At 26.1% G+C, this 27,939-nt stretch overlaps 1 protein-coding gene across 6 annotated transcripts in view; it reads left to right on the top strand.

Annotated features, from left to right (window-relative positions):
- LOC129984830 (crossover junction endonuclease MUS81-like) overlaps window positions 1-25,483 on the top strand; it is a 59,209-nt gene extending 33,726 nt beyond the window's left edge. For 4 of the 6 annotated variants that reach the window (XM_056094795.1, XM_056094793.1, XM_056094794.1 and 1 more), the window contains exons 3-12: window positions 11,738-11,810; window positions 11,972-12,028; window positions 13,808-14,117; window positions 16,434-16,644; window positions 17,668-17,784; window positions 21,674-21,769; window positions 22,499-22,606; window positions 23,809-23,912; window positions 24,432-24,515; window positions 25,310-25,482. In XM_056094795.1, coding sequence (XP_055950770.1) covers window positions 11,989-12,028; window positions 13,808-14,117; window positions 16,434-16,644; window positions 17,668-17,784; window positions 21,674-21,769; window positions 22,499-22,606; window positions 23,809-23,912; window positions 24,432-24,515; window positions 25,310-25,364 — 1,125 coding nt within the window. In that variant the 5' untranslated portion in view covers window positions 11,738-11,810; window positions 11,972-11,988 and the 3' untranslated portion in view covers window positions 25,365-25,482. Of the gene's footprint in view, window positions 1-10,526; window positions 10,759-11,737; window positions 11,811-11,971; window positions 12,029-13,807; window positions 14,118-16,433; window positions 16,645-17,667; window positions 17,785-21,673; window positions 21,770-22,498; window positions 22,607-23,808; window positions 23,913-24,431; window positions 24,516-25,309 lie in introns of those variants that run through there. The other 2 variants (XM_056094790.1, XM_056094791.1) reach the window with 2 other exon arrangements.
- The last annotated feature ends 2,456 nt before the right edge of the window (window positions 25,484-27,939 follow it).

Here is a 27,939-nt window from a genome sequence, read left to right as displayed (position 1 = left end):
CTGCAGGAAACAAATATATTTACACAAATCTTTACGGCTTTTTTTCTTATTTTAATAATTTGTTTGAAAATAATCAAAAACGTTATAAGTAAATGCTAATATAAAATATACACGATGCTCTGAATATTATCTAATTAGAGGAGGAAATGAAAATGTAATAGGAAACGGCATAGCCTACAAATAAACTGCATATCTCAGTGTAAATTCCGAATATAATTATGGCCCATTTCGAAACACAAGAGACATATTGAACCCTGATTAGGTGAAGGCATATGTAAGATGTGAGTTTAGAATTCACGTATGATGTCTTCCATAGAATTAAAAAAAAAAGATTTATGAAATTTTATTTTTTAAATTAATGCTTCATTCCAATTATTGGCTCGATCATTATTAAAAGCGATTATTGGGTCGAAGTATTAAAAGCTGCCGGTTCATTCCGACTTATGCCTATAGCGTTAATGTTCAAATCGGATCTATATTTCTACTTATTTTAAGTCTCTATTTAAAACGATAGAAAGATTTTGACTTTTTTTTGGAAAAAATCAATCACATTGAGGCGTTTATATTTAACATCATCAATATTCTAAATACTGTTCTCTCAAAGATTATAATACTTTAATGGCAAATTCCAATGTCATGACCTGGAAAATCTTAAATTACCTCCAGCGTCAAAATCTTATTTAAAACATTGTTTAGGCGCGATATTTCTTTGAACGAGCTTTTGAAGTCAATCGAATTGTTATTTGAAAATGTAATTTATATCAGTAAAAGTTAAACACTAGATCAGGAAAAGTGCTTGATGAGTTAAAAAACAGACAAATAATTAGCTTTAATCTAGGAATTCTGGTTCTTCTAAAAGTATTTACTTTTTGTTAAATTTCATATAATCTTGGCGCTAATATGGCGTGGAGATTCATAGAACGCATTATTAAGTTTCGTGTCTCTTTGGAAAAGGCTGAGCCATGGTTTATAGTAATGCCTTTCGGAGAAACGCTCTAAATCAGGTTTTTATTCAAAAATTGAGAAGGCAGTTGATCATTCCTTAAAGCAACAAACTGAAATTTAAGTATAGATAGTTTAATCGAAAATTAATTTTTAAAGTGTTCGTTAAACCTAGCAAAATGAAGTTTTGAAACAAAATGATGTTCTGAATAGAAAATATTTTTATATTTCAATAACTTCAATTCAATATTTGCCTAATTTTGCCAAATGCATGAATCAAACCTAGTTATTAAAACAAAACAGTCAAATAATATTTACGGACGAGAAATTATTAAGTATAGTGATGTGGGCTTATTCAAGCTGACTGAAATCTTATTTAGTAGCTATTAAGTTATATTAAGCACAGAAGATTTGTCTTTGACTCGTTTCAATCTTTATTCAGAGTACTAAAACTATTTTCCTTACAGTAAAACCCAAATTTCTGCAATGAAATGAATTTTAGATATTCAATATGTAAACAAAATAAGCCAAAAAAAAATTTTTAAGCATGAATAAAATAACTACTCAATTAATAATTTAACATTGTAAACTTTCCTATATGTGTAATGCTGAAAGTCTTTATTTAAGAAATTGTTAATTATTTTTCTGTTAAATGATTTATCACTCTTCATATGTAAACTAAATGATTATAATTAATTTTTTAATTATAAAATAATTCTTTGCAGCGAATATTTAAGAAAAGAAGGGAGGGACCTTAACAATGAAATAATAAAAATAAAATGTGTGCTCTCTTTAATTTGCGATTTATAATTTTTTATTTCTTTTAATATATATCTGCAATTAATAATTTTTTTTAGTATATAACTACTACTACTGTATGGGTGTGTGTATATATGTGTGTTTGTGTTGGCGCTCTACAGGTTAGACCGGTGGACATACAACTACTAAATTTTTTCGCATGTATACTTTGTAGAATGAAAATTTTGACGTTGGTGCGATTTTTCAAAAATTTTAATTAATTAAAAATTAAAAATTTGTTAGCATTTTTCCTTGATAACTTTCGAAAATATTATTGCGCAAATTTTAAAAAAAATGTTCGTTTCAAAATTTAAAAAAAAATGTCTTTTTAATGATACCAATTTAATAGTCATGCAAATTTTTCCTTAATTTTTGGCAATTTTTCAATATATATATATATATATATATATATATATATATATATATATATATATATATATATATATATGTATGTATATATATATATATTAATTTCCAACAATAAATTAGATTATTGACTTGAAATTCAAACCGTTTTTATTGTTTCATCAAATATTTAATCGCTTGATTTTCTTCTATAATTGAACTTACTTAATATCTGTGAAGTTTAACTAGACAAATACAAAAGTGAGGTTACAATATCGCGAAATTTAGAAGATAGATGAGTCGACTATTTACATTTTCAATATTTCCATGATGCTAGAATTTTCTCCATTAGAAAGGCTCATGTATATAATTAGTAAAATTTGAGTAAGACAATTAAAATGACAGAGCTTTATGTCAGAGAATTGAGCGTAGTCATGGACATGACGCTATATCTAAATGATTTATTTGAAAACTAATACAACTAATATTTCCAGGCAAAACAATTAATAAACTGAAGACTTGTTATCGATGAATATTAAATTTACATGTAAACATATGTGAGTTCTATATTATCAATTTCTTCGATATTCATGTTATTTTCCAGTTATCATAGAAACTTAAAAGAGATGATTTTGTAAGCTTGAGCGGAAAAACCCATTTTTAACTTTTTATTTCTATCGCTTAACTTGTTTCTTTGTTTTCTTTACTCCTAACATAACTAGCATTTACGATTTTTAACGCGCATAAAGAATCAATTTGATAGGTTCGTATCTCATCCAAATTCCAACAGATTATCTCAACCTTATCTGATGAGTGCTATCATAAATATTTACAGTAATGTGTTTCTTTTATTTGATAAATTTGTTTAAAATGAGTTCAAGTTTCATTTTATTAGAAACAAAAAGAAAGAGCATTGGTTTAATGTCTCGATTACGTTTTGAATAAAAAAAAGCACTGATTGCATCGACTCATATATTTAAACACAAAATATTACATATTCACATACATGTTTCGAATATTTAATTCACAGCATTAAGAACAATTTTTCTTTTCTGTTTTTATTACTCTGCTTTTACATTCATAGCGCTAATTTTCAATTTAATAAGACTAAATTTAACAAATGTTTATGCTTTTACGGATAATTTCGGTTACCAAAAAGTTGCAATAAAAACAATTGTGTGTATTGAAAAATTGCTTTCGCATTATTGCAGTGTGAGAAGTTTTAACTTTTTCTTACTTTCTCGTATACGAAGAGAACAAGAAAAGATATACAAAGAAAAAAATTCGTAATTGTCAAAGAATTCAAATTTGAGATTTTGACGAGTCTCCAAATCCGAAAAATATTTTGGGGAAAATTTTTCTGCCTGCTTATCTCTAAACATAATAACTCAAAGATGTTTTGAGCTAGATTAATAAATTTGGTCTTTAAATCAAATTGTCGTTTACTTCCAAATTTTGACTGAATCCATTCTGAGAGCATCTGCTTAGCTAGTTATATGAGTTATTTTAGCTAGTTATCCTTAGCTTATTATCCGAGATAGCTCCAAAATTTAAAGAGCTTTATAGATAAAATTCGATACAAAGGTTTAGCATCGAAAATGTAAATTCATATCAAATTTGGAACAAAGTTGTCAAGGAGTTGTCAACAAAGTTGTCGGTTTGTATCATCGCTACATACAAAACCTTGGATAAATGAAATTTTGTACATAGTTTATGTACAGTTTTTAAATCTAAAGTATATATTCTTATTGAAATTGTAATAAAATCTGTCCAGGGGGTGACAGGCAGTTGATCCGTACATTATCATGCGTTTAAAAGCAATAACAAAAAATTCAACTTCCATTAATGAAATTTTGTATGAGATCTAATTACTAAAATTGTAATTGTGTACAAAATTTTGATTTCATTCGGTCGAAAAAAAAGACGTTAGAAATATATGCTGCTTTCCTTCATTTTACTAAGTAACATAAAATGTTCATGAGCATAACACTGAAAATAAGAATCTGAGCACTCGTGGAATTTTAGGTCTTGTCAAGGTTTTTAGTTTTATGTGGAAAGATTTTTTTTTTTTTTTTTTTTTTTTTGAGTACTGAGCGAAAAAATTTGGGAGAGACCACTTTCGCTAGCTTAACAAACCATTATTCAATGTTACTTTGCATATTTTTAATCAACTTATTCAATCGGCTGATCTGGTTATAACTCTATCTCACTCTTAAAATTTTAATTCTGATGCTTGCTCTTGATAAGCCACAAATATATACAAGAGAGATAAAAGGATATATGAAATAAAATAGATTTTTCTAAGTGTATGATTATAATCAATTTTAATAATTGTAATAGAAGTTTTAATTCTTTCGATTTGCTAATCTTATAAGAAGTCATTTTATATTCATAATAAAGTACAAAGTAAACACAGCCTACAAGATTTTTGTTTCAGAAAATTTTCTCACATTAGTTTTAATCATATATTTCATTGCGCAAAATGTCAAATAATTTGCAGTTTTAAAATACGTCTGGTTATTTTCAAATTTTTCTTTTGGAGAATGTTTGGTAAAAAAATTATGCATAAATATTTATTAAATAATAATAATTTTTTATTTTTAATAAAGAAATTAGTAAATGGATTGTACAATCATCGTTTATATGCGTAAATGGCATTCTTGGTATATTATGATACGCATTAAAGCAATTAGAAGTTTGGTGAAATCTTTTTAAAAATATACTCATTTTATTATTTAGAAATTTCTTTCTTATCGTAAAGTATGAGGCGTGAAATTAAAGGTAACAAATATACTGTTTTATTAATTTTTTGAGCGAGAAGAGTAGAAAAATAAAAATAAAAAATCTAATATGATTTTTATTCTGATTTCATCTGATCAGAATAAAGAAACTGTTCGTGAAGGGAAAACAGAACGAATAATTTCATTCTAAGAACCGGTATAAAAAATAACATATCATTGAAAATGGTCTTCTTTAAAAGATATTTAGTTTTTTTTTTTTTTTTTACCGAAAAGAATTTTCGTTTTCTCGTGAATAGGATTTGATTGAGCTCTTTTTTTCGTAATAATTTAACGAACAAAAGGATTTTTTATTGGTATGCATGTAACAGAAAATATGTGTGCTAAGCAATGTGAGAAATTTATAGATAAACAATGATCAATATGTTCTTTTAGAATTGCTCACATTCTGAGAGTTTTTTTTTCAGTAGGAAAGAGTTGTATCTGCGTACTTTTTCATCACAATCCATCATTTTTTAAATATTACTATTTTTATTCTTCATAGATAAAGGAAAAACAAAAATTTACAATACAGTTATTCTCGATTACCACTCTGAAACGGTTGAACAGTAAAAACAGACAGTATGCCTACTGAAGATATCAATTCAAGACTTTTTGAATGCTATCTTTGCAAGCTATTGGAGAGAATGTTTTGTTCCAGGACTTTATTAGTATGGATCATCCTCATTTTAACAGCATTTGGCTATTTCGTTTCAATTATATCCATCAGTAGTGGGCTATTTCTGACAGTTTCTCGAGGCCATGATATGTACTTTTTTGTAGCTTTGCAAACCTTAATTTCTTTATTTGTTTTTATTTTGTGCGTCACTGTAATATACGCAATAATTGTACTGATGAACAAAAGAAGATTACGGAATGTTCAGAGAAGAATTGACTTTTACTATTGCCGCTATGATAATATCTCGTGTTGGATAAGGAATGTGTTTCTTCTTCCCATAGCACTATTTCTAATTTTGAAAGAAATGTATGCCTCAATAGGGAGTAACATTTAAAATTTTCCATTAATACTTAAAATAAACTCTATGCTATGATACTTTTTCTTAAAATTTTTTGAAAACATGGAGTTACAGCGCAGCAGCAAGTTATTTATTTGAAATGGGTTTTTCTCTTACAAAATTTATATTTTCTAATTAATAGTACATTTTTTATCATAATGAAGAGCATTTTGATGTAGAACATAAACTGATTTTGAAGCTTCCTCCATGCTTGAATACTCAAGAAGTTTTTCCATGGATCTTAACTCATAGCAACAGGAATGCGCTGATGTTTTATGTGGCAAGCAATTATAATCTTCATTAAATTAGATCTGTAGTGAAATTCAAGTTTATATATGTATATTTATGAAAACTATTCAACGAATCTTTCAAATAAACTGTCCATTATACATATTATGCATCGGGAAATCTTAATAACATATCCAGACTTTTGAACTTTAAAACGATATTAGAGAATATTAGAATTCTTATTTCTAATTCCGTATCAATAATAATTGTGTTTTTCAATCGGATAATAGGTATTCTGATTTAAATATTTTAAATTGTAATCACAAATTTCAATTTCTTATGTCATGAAAATCCTTTTTTCGATTTAAAAAAAAAAAAAAACTTTGAGCATATAATTCTTTGTTCATAAATGTCAATGTTTTCTTTCTGATTTGATTCAATTTTTTAAAATAATTACTTTGAAAATTATATTAAGAAAAAAAATCATCTTAATTTAATGAATATTCAATCATTTTTAATGGATTTTATTTTAAGCTTGAAATTGTTTGTGTTAATGAAATGTTATTTCTGTTAATTTGAAGTAAATTTATTACTCTCTACAAAACAATATTTTTGCATTGCATTGAAGTATTAACTTTTTATTTGAAGGTTAAGAAGTTAATAAATAATTAAATAGCTTGATTCTTTAACATTTCTATTAATATTGTTTTGTAATTCATTTCTATTATTTGGACTTTCAAAATGTATTATATACTTAAACAAATGGAAAAAATAATTTTTGCTTCATTAAAATGATTTACTCCTATTCCTCTAAAAAAAAAACGAATTATTTTTTGTTTGCAACAGTTATAACTTTACCTTTAAATATCATTAAATCTTAAAAAATTAAAAGTTTCTATAATCCAAGTGTTTGTATATCTATTTTACTATTTATTTTTGCTTTCCGCATTCTTAATATAAAAGGGGAAAGTACTGAAGTTTGGTTTACAACCACGATATTTTGACGAATCTCCGTGTTTTAGGCCTCTTTAATTCAGAAAAAAAAAAAATTAAAATTGAAGAATTTTTTTAAAAGTGTGTTAGTCTAATCGCATTTATGAAAGCACAGTTATTGCGAAAACCGAAGAGCTATATGGATGAAATTTCGCTTGTGATCCTTAAATTAAAAATGTACGTGCGTATGAAATTTGGTATCCAATCCCCTAGAAGGATAAAGTAATTTTTTTTAATAAAAATATAATGGTTACATTTACAAAGATTTTTCTTTGACGTTGGTATTGTTAATCATATCGTATTAAACTTTTATTACTGCATGCATTTACCTAAACATTGCATTTGTGTAAAGAATTAATAGATGTGAAAATGGTTACTCAAAAAGAGAATAACATAGATAAATAGGTGAAATTTTGTGCACAGTCGTTCCACCAGAACTGTAGATCTGTTAAATATGATCTGTTATATCTATCAATTGGAAGTCTATCTGTCTGTCTACTGCTTGAAGTAATAAGAAGACTAAAGAAAAGAAAACGCATTGACCTAGATAAAAGAAGGTCGGTATGCAATTTTTATGTAGAAATTATAGATATGCACCAACTCTTGACTGAAATCAGTCAACAGGGGGAAAATATTCTAACATGAAATGCTTCAATCTAATGATGCTAATTATCAAATATGCCAAACTGTGGAAATGTATGGGGAAGTCAAAGGATAATTACCTTCGACTATCTCTTTCAAATTTTGAATTCTTTTTAAGATCAAAAGTATTATAATTTCAATGATTATTAAACTCACGAGGATGTAAAAAGTACTTTAAATTAAGTTTTATTAATTGAATTACATATTAATTCATTAAAAAATTTTTACTGCCAATTTTTAAGGAAAATCCCATGAAAATAAACATCAAGATTGACGTAATGAGAATTAAATCTAAAAAGAGATACTTTGGTAAATAATCATTTCTTTTAAAATAAAATTAATTTTCAGATAGTTATAGCATTGTATTGTTAAAAAGAAATGAAAATTATTTTGTAATTTGAATGAAAAACAATCTGATATTTATATAAAAAATTATATTCATTTAGAAATAGAATTTCATGTTTATGCAGTGATTGCGATTGTGAATTTTTAATTGTATGAAACAACAGAAAAAAAAGAAAGAATTTTTGTTATGAATTTTATATTAATGATGATTTGACGTTAAGTTTTAAAAAAATGTAAAGCAGCAAGAAAAAGAAGGGGGAAAACCCCAATGATTTGATAAAAAGTTACGAATAAAAACTAAATAAATACTTAAAATATAAAAAATACGATTGACTATGAAAAAACGCAGGACAAAAATAATTAAACTCAAGTAAATAGAAGTATATAAGTATGTTTTGTTGATCTTCATTTAAAATTCTTAACCTCCTTAGATAGACAAGGAAAATTTATTAAAAATCATCTGTTATAATCAATTCTTGCTCAATGTATTCAGATTTACATTCATTTAAAACCAAGTTCTTTAAATTAAATTAGAACTTTTAATTTAATTTCAGACATTATTATTTTTTCTAAAGTCATGACTAAGAAAACTTTATTACTCCCCAGAAATAATTAGCTCATTAAAGACTTTATACAATAAAGTGAATTTTCTACATTAAACAAGGTTCATATTTTTAAAATGGCAATTTTGCTTTTCCATGTTTTAAATAGTCTTGCATAAAAAAATATAATTTCTGAGAAAGGGTATTAAAAGATTCTAAATATAACATAGTGAGGACTCATTGTTGTATTAAATAATTATTTATCCAGCCTGTTTAGTCAGTTATACTTAAGTTTTTTTTATTTCAGTATTTTTTATTTTTTGGAAATTAGCCATTTTATTATATATTAATTTGGACAAACAATTCGTTTAATTTGTATAAATAAAATAACATTATACTCTATATCACGTAGATTTTAAAATTACTTTCGCATTTTTAATATCTAAGTTTTTATCAATCAAGTTTGAAGCAAAAAAAAAAAAAAAAAAAAAAAAAAAAATGAACGAACGATAAAACGAACATGGAAAACAGTTCCTCGTTTCGCTTATCGTTTAGTTCGTGCATTATCAATATGGACAACGGAATAATAGTGTTTCTTTGCAAAAGAGTGAACATAATATATATAAATGATAAGTTAATACACATGGCTTTATTATATTTAAAAGACTTATGCAGCAATTATGCTGTGACATCACATGAACAGTCTAGGTACTGGTTTAAAATACAATGTACTAAACTACAATTTAAAAAAACAAAAACCCGATAACATTATATGTTTATGTTGATACCCAATATTAATGATTTCATGAAATTAATCCCATGTAGGCATGACGAATATTTTACGAGCGGTTATTACGTAACCATTATCAAATAATCCCAAATACCAGTGATCAATACTTTTCAAAGAAAGGTTTGATTCAAATCCTTGATACGATATTACTGGTGATATTCCGATTACAGGTCTTGGTTCACGATAGAAAAAAACAATCGATACGATCTGTCCAATGGAAGCTCTCGAACAAGAGTTCAATCATGCATAGGGGAAGTCCCTTACCCACTGAAGTGAACGGACCGGTTATTCTTGGAATTATCGTATCATTGAAATTTATCGCATATCACTGAAATTTATCGGAGCGGTGACTTCACTGGAAAGTGCGAAATCAACGCTCCACTTCATGGGAGTGACCTTGACTTTCCGATATTCGCATTTGACGATGCACTTTTCCATAAAGATCTTTTTTAATTGCTTGTGACATTACTTTGATTGCACATATTTTGTTTATATCTGACGCCATCTATTGGTAGAGTAGAAAACTAAAGTAAACATTTTAATGAAATGACATATATATTTAATTCAAATTTCTCAGAAAATGGTTTATTCCAATAAAGAAATTAAATAAATCGTTTTGAAAAAAAATCAAATTTAAGAAGTAAACTGAAATAGATAAATTAATTCAATCAACGTTACTTTAGTGAATTAATTATTAATTACAATTAATAAATTTTATATTTAATACTAATTAATAATTTTTATTAATAATATGATTGAAATAACAGATATTTGGAACAAATATTTAAAAATAACAATAGCAAAATTATTTGTTAGTCAAAAAATCGTGGATTATGCATCCCATGTGCCATCATGTCAATGAGGTTGCTTACTTCAAATCCAACCACTACGTACTTTGAGATTTAATACATTATTACTCAAATATTTTTAAAACTGTCCAGCTATATAATAAAAAAGGTATATCCAAGAATATTTTATCAAGCAGAAAAATAATGGAATTAATTATGAAGAAAAATATAAAATGCAAGCAGCAACTGGGCCAGTTCAATTCCCCCCCCCCTTATAAGGATTCTTAACTGTAACTGTTTTTTGTAGAAAGTAAATAAACCTGCTAATGCGGAATATTTGAACGAAAGTTGAATGTATATTTATGAACTTTTGATAGAACTAATTAATTATTATTTAAAATTATTCTGTATTTAAAAGAAATGGATAACGCTGTTAAACGTCGATTAAAGAAAAAATATACAAGCCCTAATCCGTTGTTTGTAAAATGGTTAACTGAATGGAAACAGGATGCTAAAGAAAAAGGCTTGAAACTTCAATATACTTATGCTAAAGTGAGTTTTCAGAATATTATGATTACCAGAGAAATTATTTTTGTTTTTGGAAGTTAAATTCAAGCAGCATTATAGTCTGAATTCTCATATTCTTGCCAATTTTATTTGCACGAAAATCTATTGTTTGGTAGGCATCCTTTACTGTTTAATTATTATTGTTGTATTTCTATTCGAATATATCTATGGAAATTCCAAGTTACTGCCTGATATGTTTTTTATAAATTGACATTTTTTTTGTTAATTACTGGCAATTAATACATTATTTGAAGCTACTCATCTTATCTTTGGTCCCTTCTTTTGGATCTAGGATTGAACCTGTCATTAAATGAGGAGTGTGCATTTAGCTGCTTAAATCAATTAGCCACAGTGCAAAGTAGGCAGCAATGATTAATTCTATCCCCCCATTCAGTTTTATGGTTTAATTCTTGTAATTATTAATACAGCATTTTTTTTTCTTTGAAAATTTACATTTAACCAATGGCGTGAAAACTTTTAAACTATTGTCTTTGGATTTTTTTTAAAGGAGGGCTTTAAAATTCCTTGTTGATGAAAAATATTTTTTTTTAAGTAAACAAGTTTATTAGGATTGAAAGCTTAATTTTTAAGTAAAAATCTACAATGCAATGCCATCACTAAATGCTTCAGGAAATTAAATCAAAGCAATGAAAAATTACCACTTAAAAGAGGTAATAGAAGTAAAAGCATTCATATGTTACCATCAAAATTCTAAAAAGATTTCAAAAAAAACAAAAAAAAAAAACATTCATATTCATAATGCAAGTACAGAAAAAATAATCTTATTTGAAGAAGGGAAACAAAATAGATAGTAAAGTGGTCCTAAAAATCCTGAATCAAATTTGATGTTTTATTCAGAATTATTTTACCTGCAGTTGTTTTATTCATAGTCATTGTATCTACAAATAATTACTTCCAGATATTATATAATTATGATGATAATATTTCTTGAACATTTTTACAGGCTCTTTCTTCTTTAAAGAAATATCCCTTACCACTCTCTAGTGGCAAAGAAGCAAAAATTTTGGAATATTTTGGTAAATATCTTTTAAAGCCTGCTTTTGAATTATTGTTAATTTAGATAAGTAGCAAAAGTATTATAATGTTTTTAAGCTCTTATTACTAAGTTTAGTCAACATTTTTAGTCAACAAAAGCTTGCTCTTTTCAGATGTTACTATTCCTTTAATTCTTTCTTAGGTGATAAATTGTGTGCCATGCTTGATGCAAAGCTTGTTGAATGGAGAAAAAGTAATAGTAAGTTATGGTTTCTAATTTATAAATTATTTAAGTATTATTATATTTGCTATTGAATATAATTACCATTGAATATACTATAGAAATGATATCAATAATATATTGACTTCACTAAATAGTGCATGTAGACTTTCTACACTAATTTCTTTGTACAAAAGCTTGCTCTTTGAATTTAATAACGTTTTTTGATAAATATGTTTATACTGTGTGCTTGTACGGCAATAAAATTGTGAAGTTATTTTTAAATTTATGATTATGAAAATGAGAGAATAATGACTTTAAATAAAAGGAAAAGAATTGGCTAAATTTGGAAACATTTTAATTTTTATTAATAATTTCATTTTAATATTTGATAAAAATGAATTGTTTTTGTCATGATACTATTTCATGTTATAAATAAGATTTTGTCTTATGAAAAAGGTATACTTTAAAAAATGATTATTAAATATTAATATTTATGAATATATCTTAAATCCAAAATATATATATATATACATTTTATCCTTCAGGGTATGTATTTTCGTATTTTAATGTAGTGTAGAACTACTTCAAGAATTTATAAAAATTTCTATAATAAACTAATCTGTTATGTTCATGATAAATACTATTATAATTTATAAATTCCTTTGCATTGTATAAAAAAATATCGCAACCTTTTTCCACCATTAATAGAGTTAATTGTAAAAATGTAATATCAAGGATTGTTCTCATGTCTCTGTTATTTCATCTCTCTCTCTCTTGGTATAATGATATCTCTAAATTTAAATTAAATCCTAATTAATTTCCTAATTTTTTAACTTTTATCTTAATTTAACCCATATTAACTTCATTCTAAAATGTTTTCTTATTTCCTGATCCAATTTTATACTTTTTTTTTGTTTAATTAATGCCACAAAAGTTCTTCTTTCAAAAAATTTGTTGAACAAATTCTTTTAAAAGATCCCTATAATTCTCTTACTTAAATCGACATGTGTAGAATCTTCCTTTTAGAATCTCGCAGTGTATAACCATGGGGATAAATATTTCATTCACTTTTTGCTCTTGTGTTGCGTTGTGGATTGACGAGCCTTGTCGCTTCTTGCTTGTATATAAATTGTGCCTCCCAGGATGGAATAAAGAGAAGATTAAAAAATTAAAAGTGTTTTCGCTCTCTTCAGCCGTGAAACTGCACAAAAAATATATGTTCACATTATATATATATAAGGATTTTCTTGAGAAAGAAAAACAGTAGTGTTTTTCTAGAAATTACATTTAATTCTTCTTCATAATTAAATAAGACTTTTAAAATTGTTAAATTTGTTAAAAAAGTTCATTGTTAGTTCATGACTGGAGGGTAACACATTCCAAATAGAAAAGTAAAAAGCAGGAAAAAGTGAGTGTAGGAAAGTATTTGAAATTATATGATTTAAGTTTTTGGAGTTAAGGAATTTTGAAGAAACATTTTTGATTTATCATTCAATCAGTGGGAGAAATTAAGAGCCAGTGTAACTCAGAAGTTAAGTGGAGCTTAGTTATTGAAAGTTTAGAAGTAAAATTATGATGAATGTATATTACTCTTCTTGTTTATTATATGAAAGCTTGAGCAAGTTTTCTAAAAGTGTAATGATATTTTAAATAGTTTCATGAGAATAAATTCTTGTTTAATAATCAAAACTAAATTGCACTGCAAAATAGTGTATTTAAACTAAGCCTTTGTTGCTGGAAGGAAAAATATTTTTGAAAATCAGATGTGATTTTTTTTTTTATTAATGCTTTTTTTTTTTTTTTTTTAAATCTTAGTTTCTCCTAGTAGTTCACAATCCTCATCTGGATCTTCTACAGATGCTTCAACTAGTTCTAGCAATAGTAATTCATTGCAGATCCGAAAACCTGCAGCTAAACCTTCTTCAGCTCGTGTCTTTAAAAACAATGTTCAAGTTAAAACTGTTAATATAGGTAGAATACCAGTTAAACAGTTAGCTGTGGTTGAAAGTGAGCAAATTGTTACAGAAGATGTAGATTCCTCACCTGTTGATCTCAATACATTTTATCTGTTTCCTGGACACTTCAGTATCGTACTTTGTGTTGATAATTGTGAAACAGTGTCTGGGTATGTATTATTCCAAATCATTCCGTTTTTTTTTTATGAAATGCTGGTATTTGTTTACAAAGTTAATATCATTTTGTCCTTTTGTGATTATTTGTGCTATTAAAATACATTGAAATATTGTTTCAGAAAGCAACTGGGGCTTCATTATTTTTCTTCATAAGATTAAAGTTATGGTTTTCATTTCAATTTTGATAGTCATGCAGAACTTGTGCACTATTATTTGTTGTATAGATTATTTATTCACTAATATTTGTACTATAGAAAATGATTTTGGGACTGATATGCTAACTTAACTTCATTATTATGAATTTCTTTAAATTAATTTTGTAGCAGTTTAATAAATTATCAATTAATGAATATATTTTACTAAATACATTAAAAATGTATGCAAACTAGTTGTTGCAAGCAATGAAAAAAGTACCATTCACGTTACAAACATTTTAGAATTTGTTGTTTTCATTTGTGTTATATGTATAAAGTTCGTTGCTTAGACGTGAAATTAAACAGTAAGACTTTATATAGATTTTTATTATTAAACTCTTTGAATAATTGTAAATCTTCAACTTTTTTTAAAAATTTTTTTATTTTTGCAAATTCTGAAGGAAAAAAAGTTATTTAATTTTATAACCAACTATTATATTTGATTCAAATATTAAAATTTGCTATAATAATTTATTTAATAAGATATTAACCTATAATTTAATAAAAAGCATAATTTTTCAGTTGATCATATTGATATAATAGGATATTTTTACTAATCATTTTTTCCCCTCATCTGCAATAATTTTTCTTTATGAATTATTCAATTTGTGCTGCATTACAATAAAACAATAGTAATAACTTGCTTGAAAAATAATGATTAAACATTTTAATAGCATAAAAAAGGAAGCAAATAAAAACTGCTGCAATCCTAAAATAGTGCATTATAAAATATTTGCCAAGAAAATGCAATTATTTAACATAGTTTTGGGAGTATATCATAACTAATTTCATGACCATTTTACACCAACTGACCTTTAACACAAGCCGGAGAAACTCTTAATATGTCATATTCATTTTTCTTTAGAATTAATTTAGATAAGTTTTTTATTTTCAAGTTCTGAGAGCTAAATTTTTCACAGATATTACTGACTGTTTTGAGATTGAAGTTTTTTTATAGACATTATATGATCGAATTTTATATTTGTTCCCAAATCATACAAAATGTGATGCATTTATACTATTGGCATGTTAGTTATAGTAAAACTGATAATATAAATAAAATATGCATAATGATATATATAAAATAAAATTAAAAGTGTCATCTCTCTCTTTGAAACTACCTTCTGCTTAAAAAATTATATGATTGCATTAATTAGTCAACATGATATCTTCTGACCTTAAAATTTTCAAATGAATGAAAATTATTTTCCCTCTCTTTTACCTTCTGCTTTTGTGCTGTTCTGTGAATGGACATGTCTTGTCTGTGCTGCTTGTGCCTCCCGGGATGGAAATAAAACAAAGTTAAAAATTTAAAGTGCCATCTGTCTCTTCATGCGCCGATTTAGACAAGGGAAACACAGGAATCTTTTAAAGAATGTGCTTGCTGGACAGTTTTTTTATTCCTTCACTCGGAGTGTGGGAACATGTCGACTTTTAGCTGATTCAGCAATTTTAGAACTCGTGTTGAATTAATTAAATAGAAAAAGTGGGATGGGATCAGAAAATAAGAGAATATTTTAGAATGAAGTTGATATGGGCTAAATTAAACTGAAAGGAAATTGTTTCAATTAGATTTCACAATATTATTTTATATATAGTTTACTATATATTAAAGCTTTGCCTGATTGAATTGTAATAGTGGCTGAAATAATTTTTGAAAAGAACTAAACATCATCTGACAAAAGGAAAATTTGTGAGATATATTCCTAATTTTTAAAATGTAAGGTCATATGCTTTTAATATTTCTTATTCTTAAAAGCTATCCATTTGATTTGAATTTCAATGTGAGATTTCTATAATATTTTGGAATATGTAATATGTTTTTAGTTAACATACATGCAAAATTCAAAGAAATAATAGATAAACATATTAATATATATATATATATGGCTTATAAATGCTGAGGTATTGAATATCATTTGTATTGGAATATGTAATATGTTTTTAGTTAACATGCATGCAAAATTCAAAGAAATAATAGATAAACATATTAATATATATATATATATATGGCTTATAAATGCTGAGGTATTGAATATCATTTGTATATATGGAACCTTTTTATTTATGTTTTTCCTGATACAATCTTTACTCTTTTTTTTTTTTTTTTTTCAGACATGGTAGGAACAAAAAGTTATTTATTTCTGAACTACAAAAATGTGGAGTAGAGTATGAAGTAAGAAAGTTACATGTTGGAGATTTTTTATGGATTGCGAGGGATAATTCTGATAGTGAAAAGGAACTTGTTCTAGATTTTATAGTGGAAAGAAAAAGACTTGATGATTTAGCTCATAGTATAAAAGATGGTCGTTTTCGGGAACAAAAGGTATGATTTTAGTTATATTTTCTTCTCTATTTTATACACTGCTTTACTGCTTCAAATAGTTCTGCGTATTCCATTGTAGTTTCATTAAAAAAAAAAAATATTAGTAAAAAAAAAAAAACAATTATTGAAGTTCATTGTATGTATAAATATTAAATCTTTTCTTGAGGTAGGAAAGCAGTTATAGTTAACTATAAATATTTCTTCTTCTTTGCGATTAAAGAAAGATTTCATTTTTTTAATGCTTTTGAAAAGTCCTTACTAGAATCATGACTAGACTCTGGTATAATCTGAATAAGGAAATAGCAAGCATGAAGAAGAAACCATGCGAAAGAATTTTGAACTTGCATAATTTTGGAAGAGAATTTGCTGAAACGACATTTTGATTTTGGTACTGGTAGAGGGGGAAAATAACCGCCATTATGATTCCAAAATTAAAATGAAGTTTGAGTTCAACTGATTAGAACATAAGTATTTTTAAAATGCTGATTAATTGAAGTTACATATATACATAGATTTTTCATTTAAAAGGAATATTAATGAATATTCCTTTTAAAGTCTTCTGTGAATTGAAAAAAAAAGTTTTCATTGATTTCTTTTTCTCACTTTTCTTAAAAAGTGAGCTAAAAAAAAAAAGTGTTTCTATGAAGCTTTATTACTAAGAATATTTCTTGTGTCTTATGAAATGCAATTTCAAAAATGCATAAATTATGATAATCAATTATGTATGTGTGATTAGTTACAAACTTTTCATATTTAATGTTTTTCAACTATGGATAATCCTAGAATTTATTTGAAATTTATTGGCATGTATACAGTCTCACAGTTTTTGTTTAAATGTATCGATAACAGTATTTGAATTTTGGCAGAAACGGTTTTTAAAAAAAGGAAGGCAGCAAATTCTTGTTGAAATGAATGATGTGTTTGGATTGTAACTATTCTTTATGTTGGATTTTTATATGCTTCAAATTTTTACTCTTTATATATTGGTATAATATTAAAACAGAAAATTTGATACATTTTCAGTTCCGGATGAAAAATTCTTGTTTGAAAAATCCCATATATTTAGTTGAAAACTGCTCTGGAGCCAAGTATCTTGGGTTACCAGAATCTACATTAGAGCAAGCAATGATAAATACACAAGTAAGCTCTAATATAAACTTATGATATATGCTTTAATATCAATGCTTGGTTTTCCCATATGCTAAACATATGATTGATAATAATACCTGGGGGAAAGTATACTACTCAGAATTCAATCTTCTCCCCCCCCCCTAAATTTATAATACTTAAAAAAAAAAAAACGTTATGTATTTCTGTTTGGAGGCATCTGTATATAAAACTAATGAATGGAATGAAATCATTTCATATGCAGACTCTGAAAGACATGTGAATATACTTTTCACAAAAGAATTAAGTTACAAAAGTTACCAGTAATAGAGATTCTGGCACAGTCAAAATAAAAATAAGTCACAGTGAGTGTATAGAAAAGGGATTATCCAAAATTTCATTAATGTTTGAGTAATAAACAATGCACATCTATACATAGTATGAAATGAAGTCTCGAGAAATACTTAACTGATATTGGAGATATTTGCACCAATTTGTAGAGCATTTATTGGAGAAGGTTTTAGTGTATTGAAGGTTTTTTTTTTATTATTTAAAAAGGAGTTTTATGATTACAATTTTAATTATTTTCCTACTACGATTCACAAATGCATAAAACAGCAGTATCTATGTTTTGCACTTATCCACACATGTACGAAAACCTCAAATTGAGTATGTGCAAGTAGAAGGGCTGTGGTTATGCAAATGCGATATATATCTTTGTTAATGTCTGATTTTAAACAATGATTCAAAACTCATAATGCCAAAAAAAAGGAAACCCAACCTTGGTCAGAGTACATTAAATGCCAAAGTGCTTCGTTTGTTGTGCAATAATGAAAATGTAGAGGAAAGAAAAATTCAGTTAGTGAAAGAATGTCCCCACTTAGGAAAGTAGAGTCTTCTGTTGAGCGAAGTAATTGTCTCTTTAAATTGTACTGCAATTGAATAGAAGAGACAGAATGAATCTCATGAGGAAAGAAGTGATTGCCCAGCTAATATAGTTTACAAAGACATATTATGAAGCAAGCTGAATTTTATTTTCATATCAGATTATATAGAGTTGATAAACAAGTGTGGAACAATGGGTACAATGACTTATTTGTATATTTTTAAATTTTCAAACAACTTTTCTATTGTATATTTTTACTGAATTGTTTTGTCTATGAGCATATCTTATTTTTACCTTTTTAACAGTCTAAATATTTCTGAATGTGTGCAATAAAAAATTGTTTTGTAATTATTTTTGATAATTTCTAAATATATTTTTAAGTTTGTTTAATGTTGTGTGTCATGCCAATGTCATATCGGGTGGAGGTTAGACTTAAGTTTAAAGCTGATTTTTCCACTTGGATGTTATGCCTGGGCAATGTTGTGTATGTACTGATAGTAGAGAAATAAATAACATGCAGTATGAATTTCAAAAAAATAATTTTTTATTAATCAACATTAAGGTCTTCTCCCCTTGTTACTCATATGCAGTGGTTTTAATGCACTGGCATTCCTTGTGTACAAGTTTATTACATTGGCAACTTTTTTTAGAATTCATCTCCTTATGCTTTGCATATGGAATTTGGTTTTATTCTGTTCATTTATTTTAGTTACCGATGCTTTCAAACAAGGAAAATTATTTGTCCATCTTGTCATTATTTATATATATATATATATAATATAGGGGAGGATTGTAAAAGATTTTTGATACGTTAATTACAATATTCTATTTGAAAATTAATCCTTGTCGGTTCTCAGATTTTTGTACATGGAATAGTTAACGAAGCATTGTTGTCACATGAAAAATAATTATAACCATTAACAGGGGTGTTTGTGCTCCGGGGAAACCCCGGAATTCCGGGGATTTTGAACTTCGATACCCGGAAATTCCGGGTATCGTCGTTCAAAAGGAAGTAGGAATAATAATGAATTATTTATTTTGATCTGGGTAATTTTGTTTGCTTTGAAAGCAGAAAACGCAAGGTCAGTGTGTGTGGTGAAAACTTTTCCTTTCTTTCTCCAAAGGCAGTGATAATGCGTGAAAAGGGGGAAAAAACTTCTTTTTTGTTCTTTCCTTATTGCGAGTTATGACTCATTCCCCCGGTTCTCGGACATTCTCTTCTGGATTCTTTTCGGCAAGTAGGCGCGGCAGAAAAAAAAGGGAGAGACTTCGTTCGACCAGATGTGCGATCACGTGACCTGGGTTCAAAGGTCTTAATTTTGCAAAATTAATGGTTATTAATTTTGCAAAAAAAGTAATTCATTGAACTTTTATAATTAGGTCATTCAATACTTCATAATCGTAATTTTTCATTTCTTCCCCCCCCCTTCTCGAAACTCCAAAATGTTGGTAGTAAGTCCGTAAAAGTTTCAGGGGATTTTTTGGGGTCCCACAAACACCCCTGCATTAAGGGTTAATTAGGTAAAAAATTGAATTTATCTTTTTGGAATACATTCCATAGTAACATTTTAAACTTGCATTGTCTACATAAAGGTATGCAAAACTGGGTATTTGCTTCGGGATTAGAAAATTATACTCCAAGCTTCAAGGGAAGGCCAGCCATACAGAAAAATGTCATTATTACTTTAGATATTAGGGCTGCAAATGCAAAAGATTATCATTGCAGGGAAATTTTTACCAGTGAATTAAAGGGATGGAGAAAAAAACACTACATTTAAAGTGAACAATGCAGGTTAAATAGATTTAAGTAGTACCTCATAATACTATAATAACACATATGCAAAGATAAGAACATGGGGAGCTTATTACTTTTGAAGACTGTCTGTCAGTGAATTATGTAAAATGAAGAGGTACACTATACAAAGTATATAAAACAAAAGTTTATTGTAATACAAATTTTTTCATAAGTTGTATGAATTAAAACTTAAGAAATGTCCTTAATGTCTAGTGAAAATTGAAAATTGACTTCTTTTGAAAATTTACCTTTAATACTCAAATTTTTGTTGTTGATACTATGTCTTGTTTGCCATTATATCTGTAGTGCTGTGAATCTCTTGTTACTTATACAACAAACTGCTTTATTTTACTATTAAAATTTGCATTTCATTAATTCTATTTATTTTGTTTATCTGTTTTTTACTTAATTCACTGCTAAAGGATTTTCTGTAGCATCCTTTATGTTTATAACACTGTATTCTGTTATAAAAATAACTCTTTCTGCATGTCTGACTTGCTCTAAATTTGCTCCATGATTTTAATATCACCTGCATAATAGTAATAGGGCTGGCAAATTATGCATCATGTGAAATTAAACATTTTTACACAATTATCTGTATGATCATATAAATTATTTTTCTTGCTCAACTGTCTTTCCATCATTAAATAAAAATTTATCAGTAACATTGTCCATGTTGGTATTATTTCTAATCCATTGACTGGTAACTATCTTAACAGCACATGAAAACTGAAAGAACAACTTTCTATGTTCCAGTGTTTATTGGAGAGATTTATTAAAGATTGATGTGATTCCAGCTCATGACCAATTTGAATGCTAGAGATAGTTATATGTATCTATGTATCACTGATGAATCAGCTGCTGACTTTTTATAACTTCAAAATGGAAAATACCCATAATTATAAAAGAAATTTAAAAAATGACCATTTTGTATTTTCAATGCTTATTAGAAACAAATGATTAAGTTTAGATGGTGAAATGCATTCTAATTATAATTTGAAGAGCATGGGTCGAGAGAATTTGTTAGATATTCATTCAAAATATTCAAGTTCATTTGTAACATTTATTTTATTAGATTATATATATAATTTATTAGGTAACTTATTGATTATAATATTTAATTTTTTTATTTGCTGTTTTTTAAAACATGAATTTTGGTTGTTTTTCTTTCTCTTCAGTAAAATTTTCACTCTTACATTCCAAAAATATATTTAATCGCACTAATTTTTGTGCCTTTAAAGATTTGTGATGGATTTCTTGTGAAAAGAACTCAAGGCATAAAAGAATCTGTAACATACCTTTCCCTTATGACAAAAATGTTGAGACGTAAATATCAGGTAAATAATTTTTTCAAAAAAACTTATGCATTTATTTCCATTATATTTAAGATTCAGATACATTTTTGAATTATTATTTTTAGTGCGTATGTACTTCTGTATGATTTTATTAAAATTATAATGTGTTATATTTTTAATAAATTATGACTTTTATTAGTACAAAGTAAAATAATTTATTCTTTTGTTTAAATTTTGAGTTATTTCCTTGTTTGTATTATTAACAAAAAGTGAAAGGAAAAGATTTATCAAGTATTCATAATTTCTAATATTACTAAATTTTATTTTCCCTTTGCTTCAGAGATTGTGTTTGCCTTTTGTTTTTTGTGTAATTGTGATGAAAAAGTTACTATAATAGCTATTTTTACTTACTCTAGCAATATGATTTAATGTAACTTTCTCAGCATTTTTTGTTCCTTGCTAGATTGAGAAAATGCTATTATTTTGATGCCTAATTATTTGGTTATAACTAATTATTCAAAATTTTGAGATATTTTATATCAAATTATAGATTATGCTAATTGTGTGCTATTCATTTTAAAATGAAAAATTCAATATTAAAAAGAAATTTGCAGCATTCATTCTTGGTATCTGTTTTAGTGTGTGTATGTGTATATATATTATATATATGCCTGAATTTTCAATTTTTCAAAATAAAATTAAAAAATATCTAGCTTTTAAAACTCTTTTTAAAAAATCTGAAAGATTTGTTATTATTTCATGCTTTTGCAGAATCTAACTCTAGTTTCTGGATCAAGAGAAGTTGTCCAGAAGAAAACTTTGTCATCAAATATTTTCATGAGTTTCAGAGAATTTAACTGTTCATCAATAAAGAATAAGGTAAGTTGTTATATTATAAAATGTATATTGATGTTTTTTTTTCTTGTTTATTGAAATATTAAAAAAGTAATTGTTATCAATTGAACTAAAATTAGTAGCTTTCTTATAGCTGTGATTATCTTTTTTATGAAATTATTTTAATAAAACATTTCAAAATATATAAAAGAAATTTTGACTTAAGGGACTCTTTTGATATGTTAACAATTTGCTCTGATTTAAAATAAGGCAAAATGATTTATAGCACTCATACTTAATTACTGACTTCAGATCATTTTCTTATAGAGTCTTTATTTTTAAATTAATCGTTTAAATACCCTGATGCTTTTTCTATAATGGAACTAAATGTTTCATTTTTTTGGGGGGGGGTATATTGGAAGCCTATTTTTCTTTTAAGCTACTCTCCGTCTATTTTCCTGAATTTCCAGCATATTAATCAGAAAATTGTTTGCATACTCAGAATTTTTATGAAGTTTCCCTTTGATTTTTTAAAAGTTTCTCTCCCCCCCCCTCCCCTGCATTTCATTTTAGCAGGGAGATGCAATGTCTTTAACTATGAATTTCCAAAAAAATGGTTTAGGATTAAACTCCTATCATTTGCATTGTGAACATCCATTGTAAATTTTGTTTTTATTACAAATAATTCTTCTTAAATATTTTTCTGGTAATCTTTTTAATTTAACTGATGGTCCATGCCAGATAATACTTTTTAAGCTGATGATATTTGTTATGTACATTTACTTTTAATATGTTGATGTAAATATTGAAATATATAGTTCTTTGTTATATTATAGTATTTACATATTATTTTTATACAATCTGAGGAATTCATTTAATCAATGCAAAGAAATAAGTATTTTGATATTATTTTAAGTGAATATATGAAATACATCAGTTATTGTACAACAGTAATAATATAAAATTTTTTATACTGATATTAGAATATAATTTCTATTCCCCCCCCCCTTTTGAATACATTTAAAAATATATTCTTATTCTCAGGTTGTATGTTTTTTTTTTGTTTGTTATTTTAAATCTTTAGCTGAAATTTTATTTAGCTATCATCTTTAAAGCATTTCAATTTAAAGATATTTTAGCTATCATTATTTTTTGGAATATTTATTATGCTATGAGAAATATGATTAATCAATTCTTGATGAATTATAATGATTAACCTTTTTATTTTTCGCTTTTTAATATTTCAGAATCTTACAATAAAAGAAATGTTTGCAAAACATTTACTACAGTTCTTTGGCTTATCAGTTGATCGTGCTGCTGCAATTGTAGAAGTATTTAAAACACCTTCGGAGTAAGATTTATTAATTTTTTTATGTCTTAAATGTATATTTTACCCTTATTTAACTGTTTTTTTTTGTGTGCTTATTTTTGCTTTATTTTTTCTTACAGATAATCTTATTCTTTTTCCATTGGCGTTATGCAATGCATTTTCTATTTCTATTTTTCTCCAAAACTTTTATCTGACATTCCTTAATTTAAAATTTTGATATTTTATAATTCTGTATTTTGGTCAAGTTCTTTTCCAATGTATAGATCATTATTTACAGCCCAAGCAATTTCTATTTTGTTAAAAGTGGTCTTCCTAGCTTTAAATAAGCCAACTTATAGATTATATTCAGTCTGAATAAAATAAATAGAAACTGGCCTTCTAATTCTTAAAAATCTTGTCCATTCATAAATCACTTTTTCTATTGGATTCTTTTATATTTATTACATGATTATTTTAGAGAAAAGTCTACTACAGTTGTTATAAAAACTTTTATCATAAAATAGTTCTTTTTTTTTATTGATAATTTATGCTTTGTTTTAGATTCATTGAAGCTTTAGAAAAATGCACATCTGAAACTGAAAAAATTCAACTAATTTCTTCAATTAAATATGGTCTACATAAAAAGTTAGTACTATGTAATTCTGTTTGATATTATTGATAAAAAAAATTTTGAATGCTTTTTTATTGAAAATTATATGGTATATATGATTTTATAACTACTAGGTTAAATATGTAGCCATTTTATCTGCAAATTTATTAATTATATTGTTCATAAATTTGTGTTTTGAATAATTTTCTTAAGTTATAATCTTTAGCTTATAAAGTTAATTAGAAATTTCATTATTGAATAAAACTATCATGTATGAATAAAAAAATTTAAAATATTAGTTTAGAAATTTTATTATTAGGATAAACAAATTTTATATTAACTTGGTGTTAAATTTTTAAAAATTTTCTAATATGTCCTTAAAAAGCCTTAATTCTATAATTTTTTCTCCATCACTTTTTATGTCAATAATTCCAGTTAATACTTCTGTTTAACAATTATTGCTATTTAAGTTTAAAAGTATTTATAGGTTTATATAGGATGAAAATGGCTTCATTTTGATTATATCTCCTGACCCAAAATAGGAACACTACCTTTATCTCAGTTGAATATTTTGATTCTATTAATTGTTTCCAATTTAATACATTTCCCCTCTTTTCTTAGAATTTTCTTGATTATTATCTAGTTTAAGCTTTTAACATAATATAAAATGATTTTTTTTCCCCTCTAAGTGTCACAGTCTTTTCATATTAGTTCTTTTTGTAACTGTTTGCAAATTAGCTTGCTTATTAAATAACTTTATAAAATTGGGGAAAAAATCATTTGTGTATAATTTTATATGTGTATTTATATAACTTTTTTTTCTTTTTAGAAATATAGGTCCAGCTCTGAGTAAATCTTTACTTCAGTTTTATTCTCCTTCTTGATTACATTTAAACACAGGATGGATAAATTTTGAGATTTCCTTTTGTATGCAGTTTCAACAAAAATATTTTTAATGAAAAAGAAATCCTCTTTTATGTATATTGTATATATAAATATCTTCATGAATAATTCACTGTATATATCCTGTTTGTAAATATGTCTTTCACTTTTTTATTGCACATCATGCATTATTAGAAAAAATTTGTTTTACTTTCTGATATTAAAGATATCATTTGGCATTTTGGTAGATTTGTGTATGTGTCCAGTTGATTATACTATTTTAAGTTTACTTATCTTATTATTACTGTTGAGGTATAATTTAAATCTTAGGCTTTGAAACAATTTAATTTTGTTTCAGGATAATGTTTAACATTTTGTTTTTTAAGACAAAAATATTTTTTATACTTTAAGATTGTTTGGTACCTGATGTATTTACACTAATTCATTGCTTGAATATATCTATATTAAAGAAAATCGTCTTAAAATTTCTAATGTTGCTAAAATTAACAAATCGTAAAGGCAAAATTGTTTTGTTCTATAAACAATAAGAAAATATCTATAATATCACTAATGCTAACCAAATCCAATTGGATCTGTATTTAAAATATTAAATCCTTAAATTATGAGTGATGCAGAGGTTGCATTATTATCCCACTAAGATCGTAATGCCACAGCATATTGATTCTGCAAAATTATTTCAATTGCTCTAGTGATAAATTTATATCTTCCTGTCTTATTTCTTATATCATCTCATGTAAAATGACTAGATTGATTATTAACTGGTGGCAGCTTGAATAAAGGACCATAAATAAAAATTACATATTTTACCTTGTAATGAAATGTAAAAAAAGTAAACATATGTCTGTTTCTCTTATCTGATTTTTTGTTTTAGAAAAATATGAGTTGCACTCTCCCATAATCTGAATAATAATGCAAAACGACTCGTGCTATGTCATAATTAGATTGCACTCTTCTTACAAATTTATTTTGTAGATGATTAAAAATTAGATTCAATTTTAACTCTCCTAGACCCAAAAATATACATTATCTTTGTATCCAGTATAGCAGTTTACAGAAGCAATTGAATTATATTTACATACTCAAGCCCTCTTAGCATTTCCTTAAACTGCAATATTTTCACATAAAGTTCAAATTGGGGGAAAAAAAATTATCTGCCTTTATGAATACTGCAGTTTAGATGTGCGTCTTTTTAAATATTTTTTGATGTTTTAAAAGACTTTCAGAAAAAAATTTTTCTTAAAAATTAATACATTTAATAATAAAAATACTATATTTTATTGATTTGCTTATTTTCTATGCATTACACTTTGCACAAGTAAGGAAAGTTATAAACAGGGTTTATATATATAATTATGGTTTTATATATACACTGATATGAAGTAATACATTTTTGTTTCCTTCTTTATAAGACTTTAATTTGCAAAAAAAAAAAAAAAATTGGACGAGAGGGACCTCTAGTTGAATAGTAGAAGACCTTAAAAAGTTATTAAAGGAAATTCTGAACTTCTGAATTGAAATTATATGTAGCATAGTATGTTAGTTACAAAACAGATTTTTTTTTATGTTCCTAAATGCAATTGAATATTTATAAATTCATTCCTTACTGATGTGGCAAATTTGTTTATACCATTATGTTTTTATGTAATGATTCTAAACGCATAGCATTAATTTTATTCATCTGTATAATTTCATCAATGTAACTGCATTTGTTTTCTCTAGAAATAATGAGGTATACCACCCTCTGCTTTAAGAATGTATTGCCATTTTGATTGGCTTAAGAGCCTATAGAACACTTGATATGTTTTATGGTTATCAGTTATTTTTTTATCAAATCATATTTCACATTTTAATTTATATTATATTTTGATGCATTTGTTAAAAGGATAAATTAATATATGGTTAGAATTGATATTTAGAAATAGTTACATGTTTTAACTTTCTTATATTGAATCTATTTTATTCTAAGGTTAAAATATTTCATTCATTTTTATAATTCAGGGCTAAATGCCATTAGAGGAAACCACAGAGTTAGTAATGAATTCTATTAGGGAAAGATGTGATTGGGGTAGTTTTATTGTAAAACAAATTACATTCCTATGTCATTTGCTGTGTGAGAGATTAATTAACATGTTAAAATTGTGTAACTACCAAAGAACTTGCCTGGTGTTATCTCATATTTTGCTGCTGCCATTAAGAAAAACTAAAAACTGCCTTATGGTAAGTAAATACATTGCTATCATTATTTTATATTTATACTGTGTGTCTTTGTGTTCAATGTTAAAATATGCATTATATAAAAATGAGGTTATTTTTGCTGTATAATTAGACTCATATGGTGTTTCATATAACTTTTCCTAAGAAGGCTCACTATTGTGTTTTGAGACCAATAATGTATTGTACCTAGAATATCCAAAAGTATAATAGTTTGCATGAAATGTCATTGGTTTTAGAACATTAACCAATCCAGTTTTTTTTAACCTTTGAGGTACAATACTGAACAACTTAATTAATGATATGGGAATATTCACAAATGATATTTGTATATATTTTTTTTAA

This window comes from Argiope bruennichi, chromosome 9, assembly GCF_947563725.1.
Source record: "Argiope bruennichi chromosome 9, qqArgBrue1.1, whole genome shotgun sequence".
NCBI lineage: Eukaryota > Metazoa > Arthropoda > Arachnida > Araneae > Araneidae > Argiope > Argiope bruennichi.
The sequence above is the reverse complement of the archived record's forward strand: the minus strand, read 5'-3'. Positions and strand labels throughout refer to the sequence as shown.